We start from the raw sequence: 16,018 nt of genomic DNA on the forward strand, positions 1-16,018 counted from the left end.
CGTTATCTCAATAAGAAACCCTACGCTGTAGTTATCATCTGATTCCCCCAGGTAAGGAAGCTTATCTCCTCCTGTGTCACAGACATGTTTTCTGAGAGCTGGTGGAAGCCAAACTGGATAAAGCTATTCAGAATGGCATATGATTTAAAACTTATCAAGTGTTACTTCTAGAGTTTTCCATTGAGTGTTAACAGTTGACCCTCTGTGGATAACATGTAGTAGAGGTGAAACCACAGGAAACAAAACCATGGCTGTGTGACAACAGCTGCGTTGTCTGCTTTGAGGAATCTTGAATGAAGAAGTGCAAGACCTCTGTGCACTTCAAATGTTAAAGTTCAACAAGGGCAGTGTTTCTAAAGAGCCAGGTTCTCTCTGGAGCCACCAGAGGGCATGTCCTCCTGCCAACTGACAGCACAACCCGGAAATGTAACAGAACTCTTTCCTGACTCAGACTAAGAGCGGTCAGGAATACTATAAACACTGAAATAAGTGTATATTTAAGTGAAATTATTAAAATTTTTGAGAAAAGAAAGAACATGTGAGATTTATTTGAGCTTTCCGTCACAACTTTAGGGACTGCCCTCAGATCCCTCAGGGTCCCTTGCAAACTCAAATTTACCTTAGTGATTAGAAGACAATCACGTTGTAACAACACACACACACACACACACACACACACACACACACACACACACACACACACACACTCACTCTTCAAAAAAACAAGGAACAGAGGCCTAAACTGCTTATCAAAACATGCCACAGGGGGATTAGAGATCACAGTTTAGAGTGATCATGCAAATTAAGGCTGATGATACCCAGAGGAAAGGAACTGGAACCAAAGGTGCTTCCCAGGTTTGTCCCAAATTGCTTGGATATCCTAGCAGACAACTAAAGAGAAGAGACTGACCTCCCACCACCTGAGATTTGGTAAGTCTCATGTGATATCACTGGAAGCCTGCAGACTTCTTTTTTTTTTTTGAGGAGCTAAAAAGCCTAATCAAGGAAAATACCCCATAAACTACTTACCTCAAGGAAGAGGGGGGAAAACAAAACTCTAAATAAAATAGGCTGAACTGTGTCCATATTTGATTCTTTTCCCCATACCTCACTCCAGCTACTGTCAATACTTGATTCTTTAGCCATGATAAATACCAAGGGATGGAAAATAACCTGTACCTTTAATAACTATCAATTTAATCCATGGGAAAAAATCATTGCTTAGCTTGTACACAGAAAATGCTGACAAAAATCAAGACTGATGAAACTAACCTTGGGGTTCATTTACCAACACCAAACACTTTAAGACGCCAGGAAGGAGCAGTTCAAGGTCACAAACACCCAATGTGGTGTCCTTGAAGAGCTGGAGGATGAAGGCCAATACGGATGCTAATCGAGGAGGGGGTGAGGACCCTTTAAACTCAAGATAGGATTTCCTGAAGAAAAACAAATTTTATTTTATTTTTCTTCTATTTAAAGTTCTATTGAGTAGAATCAAATGCCATTTATGTTAAAGATACTATAAAATTATTCCTTAAATAAAGTATGTTTCTAAAAAACAATGTATGTAGTCTATCATGTTAACTTTAAAGATCATTTTGGTGTGTTATGTGCTCTGAGAGCTAGTAGAGATATAAACAAAACTTAAAGTAACTTAGTTTTAAAATGTATTTACCAAACCTAATTTCTAACTTGTTTTCTCTTTTTCTCATGGATGCCTCATCCCTTACCTGTTTTGTCTCTAATGTCAAATTTGCATAAATAAATCTCCCCTCACATTTATTTATTTAGAATTTAGGGGGGTCTTATATTTCTAAATAAATAAAAGGACTATAGTAGGAATTAGCTTCCAGTTCTAGCTTTACCTTTCTTTTTTCCAGTAGGAATTTAGAGAACTAACTTCAGATTGAATATCATCTCTCAGGGTACAAAAAATTGTAACATTAAAATTCAAAAGAGGTTTTAAGGATAACACCCTCCTTGTCTCAGCTTCACACTTAACTGCTTAAAACCAGTTCTGGTCACTGCTCAGAAAATGAATAAGCGTGACAATTGTTGCATTTCTTTGGAAAAAATCTAGACATGATGAGAGTTGATCAAATATTATTTAACCCCCACCCTGCTTGCAGATGATCTTAGCACTTGTACAAGGAGGGCAAGTTAGGCCCTACCACTGTGGGACATTCCCAAAGCCAAAGCCCAAGCACTACTCAGTCCAAACTGCACATACATACTTGTTTGGAAACTAGCAGTATATAGCAGGAGACACAGTAAATTCTAGGGCTTATAAACTCATTCAAGGAACTATACTTCAGAATCACTCATGGTCCACATCCACAGTGACACTCCTGTCCTAGGATAGGACACTAGAACAGTCCTAGGATAGTACAGCCACTCTCTGAGGGAGTGTTTGTTTTGTTCTGTGCACTGCTGAATTACTAATGCCCCAAAATAAACATTTATTTGGCACATACTGGACCGCAGATGCAAATTAAAAATAAGCACATACAATTATGTGAAAAAGTACAAACCATAGACTCATTATCTAGTGAAGAAGTTAGATATGACCATACTTAAAAAAAAAAGTGATTTTAATTCATGTGAGTAGTGCTTTGACAAGGACAGAATCATCAGGAATTCTGAGCAAGAAGCCTAACTCAAACGGATCCCACAGTAGAAAAGTACAGACTAGCGGAGCCACAGGAACCCACCCCTATTTCTGCTGAATAAAACCAAACACTACACACATTTCTAGTCAACTAGAACCTACTGTGGAAAAGAATAAAACCATCCTTAGCTAGACATGAAGGACAACAGAAAGCTGGGAACCTAGCTGAGATTCTAAGCAAGGGACTTAACTTGGTGATTTGAACTCAACTCCCCATTTGTCATGGAATTTAATATTAAAAGTAGGCAGTGCCTCAAACACCATAACAGATTATTATAATCTTGATGGCAATGAAGATCCAACCAAGGCAAAAATTATTCAGAACCTGAAAACTGGGTCATACAAGGCATATGCTACCCTGTGGTGTTAGTGCAGATTTATAAAGAACACACAGGATTGAGTCGAGGGATGGCTTTCTAATGAAGTAAGTGGCAGGGACAAAGCTTCAATGCAGGGAAGTATAAAGCATCTTGAAGAGCAATAACCAAACCATGGTCATGGGTTTGAAGGACATGTGTAGGACAGGGACGCTATCACCAGAAAAGATAACTGACAAACTGGGTAGCTGACAAACTGTGTGAGGACATCACATTATACAGCAAAAGGGAGACCATGTTCTCTGGAGGGCAGAGAAGTGTCAAAATTAATCTGGCTGGCCTTGGTGGTGCACACCTTTAATCCTGTAGTTGGGAGGCAAAAACTAGTGGATCTTTTTTGAGTTCCAGGCCAGGTATGATGACCCTGAGAACCTGTACTAAACAAACAAGCAAACAAAAACCAAAAAACAAAAACATAAAAAACAACCCAACCCATAAAACAAAAACATTAGAGAGGGAAGAGAGCTTTTCTTTTTTTAAAGAACAAATACTAGATACAGTGATGACCATAATGTAGTGTGATAAGAGAAATGTGAAATGAACCACACAGCTTCCGAGTAGCATGACTCTGGGAATGCAAGAGAAACAGAACTCTGTATTTACATCTGATCATCAAGAAGATCAGGTCAAGGCTGGGGAGGCAGCTCAGTCAGTAAAGCATTCACTTACACTGTAATCATAAGGGCCTGAGTTCAATCCCCAAAACAGAAATAAAACCTCTGACATGGCTGCTTGTACTGTACTGTACTGTATTGTACTGTATTGTATTGTATTTATGTATGTATGTGTGTGTATGTATGTATGTACTGTAATGCATGTATGTATGTACTGTAATGTATGTATGTATGTACTGTAATGGATATCATTACTACAGAGGGATGATCTCTGGGGTGGATTGCCCTCCTGGGCAATCTAAGTCAGTGGGACACTACGTATCAAAGAAGGAAAGATGACCAAAACATGACCTCTTTGCCTCCGGCCTTCCCATGAAGGGGACCTCCACCCGCCAACAGAGAGAGAGAGACAGAGAAAGGCAGATACAGAGACAGAAGAGCAAAGTTATAACATTGAAAAACAGAAACTTAATACTAGATATCATTAATCTATATTACTATAGAATCTCAAAAGTTTAAAAGATAGTATACTATTAAATACTGCATGAAGACAAAGGGAAGATAATTTCTATCACTGAATATTCTGTTATGGGAAAAAGGTTAGTTAGAACAAACAGAAACCATCCTACCAAGTTAAGGCTAGAGAGACATCTCAGCAGGTGAGAGCACTTGTTTCAGGCCCACAGGAACTGAGTTGGGTTCCCTATGTCCCATGATGGCTCAAAACTACACAAAACTCCAATTGTAGGGGATACGATGCCTTTTTTTAGCTTCTACAGGCACCAGGCATGCAAGTTGTATGATTCCATTCATGCAGGCAAGACACTCAAATACATATGTGACATAAAATAAACCAATCTTTTAAACAGACTAAGTTAATTTGCTGACAAACGGAGTAAAGGTTGGGGCTGAACATTTCCACTCACCTTGGCATTATTTCAAGTGGAATGACATACTTCTGTGTGACCTGCACCCGAGCCCAGTCTGATCAGACTGTACCTTTCTAGTTAGTTCAAAGACCCAAAACCAAGAAAAGAAAGCCCAGATATTGACCATATTCTAGAAACATTCTTCCTATCTTCTCAGTGGAAGCTAACTTTATCCCCAAGACAGCTAAAGTTATTTTATCGAGCAAATACAATGATTCCTTTCTTTGAATGCAGGTTCTCTAAAATAATTCAAAATGATCTGGTTTATGATCATCTTCCACTTCAGTAAAATCCTCATACTTTCTTCACAACAGTCATTTCTAAGGAAGAATCAATTTCTCTACACGCAGACCTTAACTTATGCAGTTGGGAATCGCATATTGCACCAGCAGGTCATCGAGAATAAGACTGAAGAGAGATAGTCTTATGTCTTGGTAACTGCTAAGAAAGGTGTACACGTTTGTCACTGTTCAATGCTGAGGAACTGGAGAATACCATGTAGCAGTGAATTATCTAATCCTGTGCTCCTTTCACTGTTTGTCATACAGGACAAGGTCAAGGTATGACCTGACGCCAAGGACACTAAGTTGCTGTATCAGGGATTCTACAAGTGACAGTACAGAGGTGGGGAAAAATCATACCTAAAATATGCATTTGTTGAAACACCACAAAAATGGAAGCTATGCCCACATAACCAATCATAGCTACACTCAAGTAGCCTCCATGAAGAATGGTAACAATCAGGACTCAGTAGTGTGATGCTGTTAAGCTGGCCTTTCTGGGGTTGTATGAGCTTAGTGAGAAGAAGTGACAGCTAGGTCTACAGTGAGCTTCTGGTCCCTGTCTCCATGATCCTTGTGAAATCACTGTGTCAACATTAGCATTCCTATAGTGCTCAGGGCTCAAAAGGAGGCGTTGGCCTGTCCTCTGGGTTGATAAGGCCACACTTGATAGTGGATATTTTACAGAAAGTGTTAATACAAAACAGGAAATAAAACAATTAAGACAATCAGTAAACTAATGATACAAGCCCATTTCATATTGCTATCAGCATTCATGTTTTCAGTTATCATTCATAAAGTAATTGCTACATGCTATAATCTATTGCGATGAAAAGGATAAAAATATATCTTTAAGTAATTTTCTCTTTTTCTTTCTAAAATTCTTATTTTTATCCCATGTACACTGCTGTTTTGTCCGCATGTATGTTTGTATAAGGGTGTTAATCCCCTGGAACTGGAGTTATAGATAGCTGTGAGCTGCCCTGTGGGTGCTGGGAATTGAACCCTGGTCCTCTGGAAGAGCAGTCAGTGCTCTTAACCCCTAAGCTGTCATTCCAGCCCATATAAATGTATCTTTAGTGATGTATATAAGGAAAGTAACAGATACATAGTGAAAATTGACAGAACTTTAAAAGCAAATATATTTTTAACAAAAAACAATGTTTAATCTAAAGCATACAGGAGCTATCAAAAACATTCCGGTAGACTCTTCAGATATGTAGCTGTCACAGTGACCAACAGTCACTCTCCTGTCATTCTTCCCAGAGATGATGAGGCATGCTCACATAAAGGCTTTATATAAATGCTCTGTTAACTTTATATAAATGTTATTCCTAGAAGGAATAAGATAAAATTAGGAAGAGACAGATATGTCTTCAGTAGGAAAATGAGCAAATAGTTATAATAGCTATGCTGTGGAATACTACTAGACAGAAATAAGAAACAAACTTTTAAATATATCCTTATTGAAATTAAGATATAATTACCTTGGCTTGTTTCCTTCTCTTCCTTCTTGGTGCAACACATTCTTAATGTTTCCTGGGGGAAAAAACTGTTTCTAAGCTACCACACTGCTAGAGACACTAATATTTTTGAGATACTGTGAATTATTTTTTGATATTAGTAACTTCTACACACACCTCTTTGTAATAATTATATGTACCTGATGGCATGGACAATGTGCTTTCTTAAAGGTATCATCCACGGAACAGAGGCAGGGCTTCTCAGTGCCAATAGAACAGGATGCTGTCCAAGATCTGAAACACTGGGTGAGGCTGGGAGAAACCGCCCTATATACTGCTCAATGACATTCCTTAGCAACTGATTCAAGTAGGCGTTTGGATTTTGAGACTGGCAGCACACAGCACATATGCTCTATACAAGGGAAAATAAGGAAAAGGAAAACACAAGAGGCAAAGTTTCAAATAGTGTTTAAGAATTTACTACCATGTTCTCCAGAATTAATATTCATGGTAAAAATTGTACCTTCTCACCATCGAGTAGGACTTCTGGCATCATGAATAGGTAAGACACACAGGGCCCTTCTCAAGCTGACTTTGGATAATGCATATGGTGTGGAATCTAACCGAGCACATGTATTTTAAGAGCATAATCAAAGGAAGTAAGGCAAACATACAGGAAGAGATGGGGAATGCGTTTTTCCTCTCTTCCTCCTGCACAAACACTTGACCATCTACATATCCATGCCATTACTGAATTATAAAATACATGTGTCATCAGTCTCTTAAAATTTTTTTTTAAAATTATAACTCAAGCTTGTCATCAAGGAGGGAGGTAAAAGTATAAAGGCCCACCCCACAGAGCTTAGACTGCCAATTCCACAGAGGGACAGACAGGTGGAAGAGAGTTAGTCATCATTCAGTTATTTTGGCTAAGAGTATAACATTTAAGCTAAAAAATAATCATATAATGATTAGAATAATTTTTTTAATGATTTAGATGTTTGGACTTGGACATCTTCTTTCCTATGTGACACTGTACCAAGTGCTTTATACTCACTGTTTCACTTCAATTTGTAGTCGAGGAATCTGAGGTTCAGAGAAATTAAGATCTTAAAGGAAGTCAAAAGAACTCACAGTATCTTGCTGCATGTATACTGATAAAATCCTTCCATGTGCATGCAAGCTGGCAAGATACTCTCCTAACAGTATGTAATTCTTAGACATGACTGAATCCATTCCCTCAGAAAAAGAAGGACTTTTCTGCATGTTTGTTAGGATTCCAGTGCAGCCATAGTTGGATGCTTATCCAGCAGCAAACTCTACAAGTTCATTGGTAGTGAAAACAGTGCAGAGCTGTTGAAGTACTGGCAAGAACACAACTAAATGAGCCACGGTGGTACCAGCTCGCCAAGTCTCTCGAGTGCTGTGTTTAAGGAAAATGCACAGCGGGAAGATGACGGGCGATGGATCCCATAGACCCAGGAGGACAGGATGTTAACTGAACATCAGTTTCCTGATAGTTCTGTCAAGTGGGTAGCTCTACGAAAGTCCCAATTTATTACTTAAGAAACAGTTACCAATTCTTACAAGTAAATGAGGTTTAAGAGGACCGTGTAGAACTAACCCCCAGACTCCCTGGTACTCACAACTCTGCTCCATACAGCTATCTGTCCCTCCATGTGACTGTGCTATACTCTGTCCCTGCTGTCTCTCTGCTTGATGACACAGTAAACCTTGACTAAAATCCTGACATAAACACTTAACTAGAAGCAGCTTAAAACTTCTCAGAAATCTCAAAACTTTGCTTTTAAAAAAAAATCCACCATAGAAGAGACTGCATGTTAGCTAATGAAAACCTGCCCCCCTTTCACCTCGGCTTCTTTGGGGAACCTCGAAATTTAGGAAGGTCTAACTTCCAGTATTGCACACTAATGAAATAGATCAGTATTTCAGACTGCCCATGAGACATCATTAGTTACACATTCCGTAACATTTCAAACTAAAGCTCCTAAAAAGGCAACTTTTTCTCTATGTATTCCAGCCTGACTCAGAACTCATGGGTCCTGGCATTAACAGTATGTGCCACCTTGTCTAGTGAAATAAAAAACAAACCAAAACAAACAAACAAACCAACAAAAGCCCCCAAACCAAAACAACAACACAGTTTTTATCTTCACTGCTGCTTCTCTAGAATCCCCCAGTTTCGTTACCAGCACCACATTCTAGACTCTACCAGATTAATGTAGGAAGCACTCATTTCTGGTTTTCCACCATATTTAGCATACGCTTTTAATCAGACCTCATCAGAGTTTCTAACATCCACACAGGCTCTAATCTCACTGCCTTCTAGTATTTCAATAAACTAACCACTGCCTCCTGAGTCCTAATCTAACTCCCACATCAGGATCATTTTGCTCAAATACAAGTAGACCTTCTCTGCTCCTAATCTATCAGCAATTCCTATGTGTGAGATGAAGTCCAAATTTTTGGCATTGAATAGAAAACCCTTTATCACAAGTCTCTTCCAACATCATTTTCCAGCCACAACAGCACCATTTAGCTTGCTAGATTTTTTTTTCTTTTTATTAGATAGTTTATGTATTTACATTTCAAATGTTATCTTCTTTCTCTGTTCCTCCCTCTCCCATTTTCTTAAAGCTCTTTCCTTTGTCTTGGTTCTGGTACTGGCTGGTTTTGTGTGTCAACTTGACTCAAGTTAGAGGTATCAGAGAGGAGAGAGGCTCAGCTGAGGAAATAATTCCATGAGATCTGGCTGTAGGCAATTCTATAAGGCATTTTCTTAAGTTAGTGACTGATGAATGAGGGCCTCGCCTATTTTGGGTGGTTCCATCCCTGGGCTAGTGGTCCTGGTTCTATAAGAAAGCAGGCTGAGCAAGTCATATAAAACAAGCCAGTAAGCAGCACCCTCCATGGCCTTTATCAGGCCACATTCAGGCTCCAGCCCTGTGTGAGTTCCTGACTTCCCTTAGTGATGAGTGGCAGTGTGGAAGTGTAAGCTGAACAAACCCTTTCCTACCCAACTTGCTTTGGTGTTTCTTACAGCAGTAGAAGCAAACAGTTACTCTGACAGGAATGGTGGCCCTCTGACTCCTAGGCATCCTGCCCTTCACAGCCCGTGTTCTGTAATGCTGCCTCTCCTGTCTCTTCTACCCCAGTCTGCTTATCACAGAACTATGACGTCAAAAGAAAATACTGAGTAAATTTCTCAACACTGCTGAGCTCCTTGCCCTCTTTCCCACCTCAAGCTTCTTGAAAATTTGCTTCTCTCACCTCAGTTTCCAAGACAACCCCAAAGTCATTTAAACCTTTTTCAATGGTTGTGCCTCATAGAAGTAGGTACTTTGGGGATTAAAATGTCTAGCTTTTAAATCTGTATCTCACACTCTGCTTTGAGGCAGTTTCCACACTAGACGTACCTGTAGATACAGAGGAAGAGTCTTCTGAATTGCAGTCAACATGGGTACAGGCAACTCCTTGTCTTGCTGTAACACTGTATGTGGCAGCAATAAACAGTCTATTATCCGAAACAGTAATTTCTGTGCTTTAGAGGTGGCGAAGATTTGTGCCCATGATTTAACAAGAATTCCTAAGAAAGAAGAGAAGCAACTTCAGTTACAATCATCTCCTAATCAGAATACTTCCTTACTCTTTAAAAAACTTATTTTATCATAGAAACAAGTCAAAATAGACAGCAGGAAAATCCCCACATATCAGCAGTGAAAAGACTAACACCAAGGCACCCATTCCACTCTTCACTGAAACGAGATGAAACAGCAAAAGCCAAGCCGACGGGAATACAGGGATGGGCCCTGGAGGGTGACTGGTGTACTTGCGACCAAGGGGAAGGGGGAAGAATAAACAAAGACACAGAGACAAAGAAACGACATATGACATAAGAATGAGAAGACTAAACCAAAGCCAAACCAGGCCATCCCAGCCCCACAAAGACAATCGTGAAGGGGAGTTGAAGGTACTACCGATGTACCAACTCCTTTTTCAGAAATCACTCAACTACTATTAGAATCCCAGATACTCTCTTTAACAGGAACGTAGTTTTAATTTCTTCCACCAGCAGACTTGTGAAAAAAATAGAGGAGCAGTATCCTGAGTTAGGAACTGGCAAGCTAATAAGCCATGGAGTTTCAGTGGTTCCACCTGCACCTATGGTTATGATATCCCAACCCTAACGCACCGAGTCAGGCTCACGCTATCAAGCCTTTATACTTGCTCTTTCTCCATTCTGTTCTAAGTCTCTCATGTAAAGAAAACAGCAAGTTACTTGTTCTAATTTCTAATGAACAAATGAGTAATTTACTAGCCATATAACCCATTCCCACATTTAAGACCTGGACAGATGGGAAGAATCTAGAGCGACAGACACGATTGCAAAAACAGCTCAAGGCAAAACAACAAAAACAAAAGCCCTCATAAGCAAAGACTTGCCTAAAACCCACAAATCATCAATCCACAGGGGATTCTGTGACTCTTGACATAGCGATCGTGTACTCTGCAATGTCAAGACATACTTCTATAATCGTCCACTTAACTTGGCAAAAACTAAATCTGGATATGTCAGAAAATTTTCTTAGAGACTAATAAATCATAAGCTTGAGTTAAAATAAGAATGTAGCTCTTACTGCTGAATTGATAAAATCTTTCCACTGACTTTTTCTAAAATGAAGTAATCTGAATTGCAATATTGCTTTCAGGGCCTTCTACATTATCCACATTTCCACAGCTTCACATTCTCCTTTATCTTTCACAACAAAGATAAAAGGTTTCAGACAGCCCAAATAAGCTTTATTTATATATTCACAAGATTAAAGGAAGAAGATACAGGGTTTCGGACATAGAGAAAAACAAAAAAACAAAAAAACCCAAACTTAAATCCTATATAAAACTTCTAAGGAAATCTTTCTCATTTCCTTTTACTCAGTTCCTATTTTTGGTTTGCAACATGGTTTTAGTCAACAAAGACATTCAAATTACTGACTTCCTAAAGAAACATGAACCCCATCGTTATAGAACAAACATAAAAAGATTTCATTTTGAAAAGAGAAAACTTCACCAAGGAATAAGATCGGAGCCTCATCATTGGTTTATACTAAGTCTTCTGTGGACCTCCTTCATGCAGAGAACAGAGAAACAACCTTGGGGGGGGACAGCTTTCTGGTGGTCTCACTTCTAGCTAAGTGTGGGTAAACATCAAAGAAGGTTCGCTGTAGTGGTTCTGGGTGTTCACAATGCACTAAAATTGACTATTTGCAGCAGTTAGCTTGGACACATATTCTGTTATCATAATTAATATCAGTATCAACAGAAGCACAGCAAAAAAATGAGGGCCAGCATGAATTTTTTCAGCAAACCACTGTATTTTATGCTCTTATGCCTGCTCATAGAGTTAAGTGATTTGGTCTATATATTTCTTTCTCCTTGGATCTCACTGGCTTGAGTTAAGGAAATGTAGGAAAACTATGTTGAAATACATACCCATTATCCCATAAGTCAGCTGCAACCCTGCACTGGAAACTTTTTTCCCCAAATAGGGCTTTATGTATTTTAATATTTCACCAAGGTATTCTAAGGACTTAGTGACCATGGAAGATTTATCAGAAAATGTCTGGAGAGTCCTGTAAGCCACACCAACAGCCTAAAAATAAAAGAAAACATGGTTTAAACAATCCAAGTCTTATACAATACAGGCCTTGAAAACTAATTTTTTTCATTCTTTCTCGGTACACATGTATCTATACTTAGGCCTTCATTCTTAAAGTTCCAATAAAGATTCATAAACATTAAAGCAAGTGCAGGCCAGGCAGTGGTGGCACTTGCCTTTAATCCCAGCACTGAGGAGGCAGAGACAGGAGGATCTCTGAAGTCAGCCCAGTCTACAGAATGAATTCCAGGACAGCTAGGGCTAAATGAAAAAAAAAAAAAAAAAAAAACAAACCCTGTCCCAAAACATCAACCAAATAAACAAAAAGCCAAAAACCTGAGGTGAAAAGAGTTAAGTTTTACCTTTTATAATTAAAGGTCAATGGAAAAATTAAAAAAGAAAAACAATTTATTAGTAGTTATTTACAGGACATATAATTCAGCAAAATCATTAGAGAAGAAACATTAAACTTCTAGAAAAGAAGCTTAAAGTCAGCTAAAGCTTTCACACAAGTTGGTTCATAATTCATATGACTGGAAATCTCCAGATTCCTATAAGAAAGAGTAGCAAGTAGCATAGCCAAATTCTTAAAAGTAAAATCTCTCAATTCAGCTCTGATATGGATTGATGTCCCTCCACAATTTACAGCTTAAAGAATATTCTTTTTCTTTTCTTTTCTTTTACTGGATATTTTCTTTATTTACATTCCAAGTGTTATCCCCTTTCCCAGTTTCCCCTCTGGAAACACCCTATCCCATCCCCCTCCCCCTACTTGTATGAGGGTTCTCCCCACCAACAGACCCACTCCACTCCCTCTTGCCTCTCTGCCCTGGCATTCCCCTACACTTGAGCCTTCACAGGACCAAGGCCCTCTCCTCCTATTGATGCCAGGCAATGCCATCCTCTGCTACATATGCAGCTGGAGCCATGAGTCTGTCCATGTGTACTTTTTGGTTGGTAATTTAGTCCCCAAGAGCTCTGGGGGGTATGGTTGGTTGATATTGTTGTTCTTCCTATGGGGTTGCAAACCCCTTCAGCTACTACAGTCCTTTCTCTAATTTCTCTATTGTGGACCCCGTGCTCAGTTCAATGGTTGGCTGCACACATCCGCATCTGTATTTGTCAGGCTCTGGCAGAGCCTCTCAGGAGACAGCTATATCAGGGTCCTGTCAGCATGCATTTCTTGGCATCCACAAGAGTGTCTGGGTTTGGTGACTACATGTAGGATGGGCATCAGCTAGCTAGCTAGTGTAATGTTATTAGTGGAGAGAGAACTCAGGGAAAATGTGGTTGAGAGGCTAAAGATGAGACAAACCAATGGTGGTCAACAGAAATGTGAGGCAAGGCAGTCAGAAGAGAAAGAGGAGATAATAAGCCCGGCAAGCTTGTGAGGAATGTGAGGGTAAGCAGGTTGTAAGAAGCTATGAAAGGACCATGAGGCAATACAGAATGGATCAGAAAGTTGGACGAAAGTTTTCAGAGCATGAACTCATGAAGGATTTCAATGGCCTACATTGGAACCACAACAGCACCAAAGTAATGTGATCCTCCTTACCAACTCCTAGTGAGTGGGTAAACCAGAGGACAAAAGCCAGCGGCTCTGTTGCCTCAAGGTTGAGGTTGCATAAAAGATGACAGGTTGAGAGCACTGTTCAAATTAGTTGACATTAAGCTCTAAGAGGCTTAACTACAGCAGGTAAAAAGGAACCATGGGCCGTGAGAGGGTAAACAGAAGGAGGTCACGTGGAATGAAGAAAAGGGAAGAAACCCAGTGAAGGGGGCGAATGAGAAGAGATGTATTTTACTAACCCTTTTCTTTTTATTTAGCTTTCTGCTTTTTAAAAATTTCATTCTTCAGAAGTTCACAAGCTCTTAATCACTGCTCCCTTGTAAGCATGAATACCTTGAAACTGTTGTTGTTTAGGTCAAGATACTTATTAATTGGGAGCATAGACTTCTGACATACGACATGCAAAGAGAAAGAGGACAATGATGTTAGGGGCTTAGTAGGGGCATATAGAATGAAGAAAGTCTAACCTCACAAATACATGTAGCTATAAAAAGTATTTTGAGGGGCTGGAGAGATGGCTCAGTGGTTAAGAGCACTGACTGCTCTTCCAGAGGTACTGAGTTCAACTCCCAGCAATCACATTGTGGGTCACAACCATCTGTAATGGGATCTGATGCCCTCTTCTGGTGTGTCTGAAGTGTACTCATATACATAAAAAAATAAACCTTAAAAAAAAAGTATTTTCAATGCTGTTTCAAATAACTAGGAAGCTTTCCATCTATATTATGCCAAAATTTTCAAGTGACATTTCTTACAGGTCAATAGTAACTAAAACTAGACACTCTCATGAGCTCTAAAACCATATTAATAAGACAGAATTCAGTAACTCTGAATGAATATTTTACCTATGAGTGGTTGCTAAGTGCACCTGGAAATTTGTAAAGTTAATGAGTGATATTGCTTCCCAATGTTGACGTTTCCATCCTGGGAAACAAATGATGCACACTGATAACGTCCCATTTCCACAGAAGTCTTTAAGTATCAGCGAGTTCTCAGCTCATGAAGGTTCATGTAAATTCCCCAAGTTTTAATTCTCTTGAAAACCTGAACTGCATTATTAGCAACAGATACTGTCAGTTGTTTTCTTTGAAGTGATAGGCTTACTTACTTCATTCATTTCCGAAAAAAGAAATGTCTGCCAATGCCCAAGTCTGAATAATCACACTTTGTCAGTTTTCCTCCAAGATAAAAGCAGTCAGCGCGGCTTGCGACTGTGCTCACAGACGCTTTCTTTACACAATGCACTGCTTTGGCACAGTGAAGCCCTTCGTGTGCACTCTGCGTTCTCACTTGCAAAATGAGCTAAGGGTTGAAATTTCACCAACTTTTAAATATCATTCCCTATTTAATACTATTCCTCAATGAACTAGCTTTACTTTTCTAATTTATAAAAGTATAAATTTTAATGGCTATCATTATAATCTGAGGCCATAGTGCTGGCTCATGCTAACACTTTCACAAAATTGGTGAAAATGTCATTATAATTTTGGAATAAAGAACATCGTGAGAAGACATTAGTAACTCACTGGAGTCTATAAGCCGTATTTCAATACTAGTGACCATGGTACCTAAATAACTATGTTTAATTTCTCCTAGACTAAAAACCATGTATTTCTACATTTTCAAATATATAAAAATATGTATTTGAAATTATATATATATATATATATGTACGTATAATATACATGTATGTATTGGTTTAAAAAAAATGGCCCCATAGGCTCACAGGGAGTGGCACTATTAGGTGTGGAGTAGATGTGGCCTTCTTGGAGAAAGTGTGTCACGTGGGAATGGCTTTTAAGTCTTCTGGCTACACCCAGTGTGGTACACTGTCTCCCTCTGCTGCCCTCAGATGAAGATAGGGGACTCTCAGCTCCTTCTACAGCACCATGTGTGGCTGGCTGCATGCTGCCATGCTCCCCACCATGACAATCATGGACTACAGCCCCCAGTAAATGTTTTCCTTTTTTAAGACTTGGCATGATCTTTGATCTCTTCACAGCAATAGAAACCCTACTTAAACAATGTATATTATGCATAATATATACATATTATATATATATTTATAATATGCATATACATACACATACACTTTTCTTTTTTAATTTAATGTGTGCAATGTTCACAGAGGCTAAAACCAGTAAATCCCCAGAACTGAAGGTAACTGACTGTTAGCTACTATGTTGGTGTTCAGAATTAAACCTGGGGCCTCTTTAAGAGCACCAAGTACTCTTATTCAATGAACCATCTCTCTAGCCCCATAATGCGTTTCTTAGTACTTAATGATAACTACATGTACACCATCATAACATTTTTATTTCCATGTAGAAAAAGCACATTAAGCCCAAATTGGTATTTAAAAAAGAAGAAGAAGAAGAAGCCCACATCTAAGAATGGGCCTTAGCTAGTACTTTGGGCTTTAAAGTTTTGGAGGACTTC

General features: G+C 39.1%; 1 protein-coding gene across 1 annotated transcript in view; it reads right to left on the reverse strand.

Annotated features, from left to right (window-relative positions):
- Nucleotides 1-16,018, reverse strand: part of LOC116902795 (protein MMS22-like) — a 112,448-nt gene that overhangs the window by 5,297 nt on the left and 91,133 nt on the right. The window contains exons 18-21 of the mRNA XM_032905135.1: nt 11,844-12,003; nt 9,770-9,939; nt 6,533-6,744; nt 1,273-1,436 (exon numbers count right to left, since the gene is read on the reverse strand). Coding sequence (XP_032761026.1) covers nt 1,273-1,436; nt 6,533-6,744; nt 9,770-9,939; nt 11,844-12,003 — 706 coding nt within the window. The remainder of the gene's footprint in view (nt 1-1,272; nt 1,437-6,532; nt 6,745-9,769; nt 9,940-11,843; nt 12,004-16,018) is intronic.

This window comes from Rattus rattus, chromosome 1 (assembly GCF_011064425.1).
Source record: "Rattus rattus isolate New Zealand chromosome 1, Rrattus_CSIRO_v1, whole genome shotgun sequence".
Taxonomy (NCBI): domain Eukaryota; kingdom Metazoa; phylum Chordata; class Mammalia; order Rodentia; family Muridae; genus Rattus; species Rattus rattus.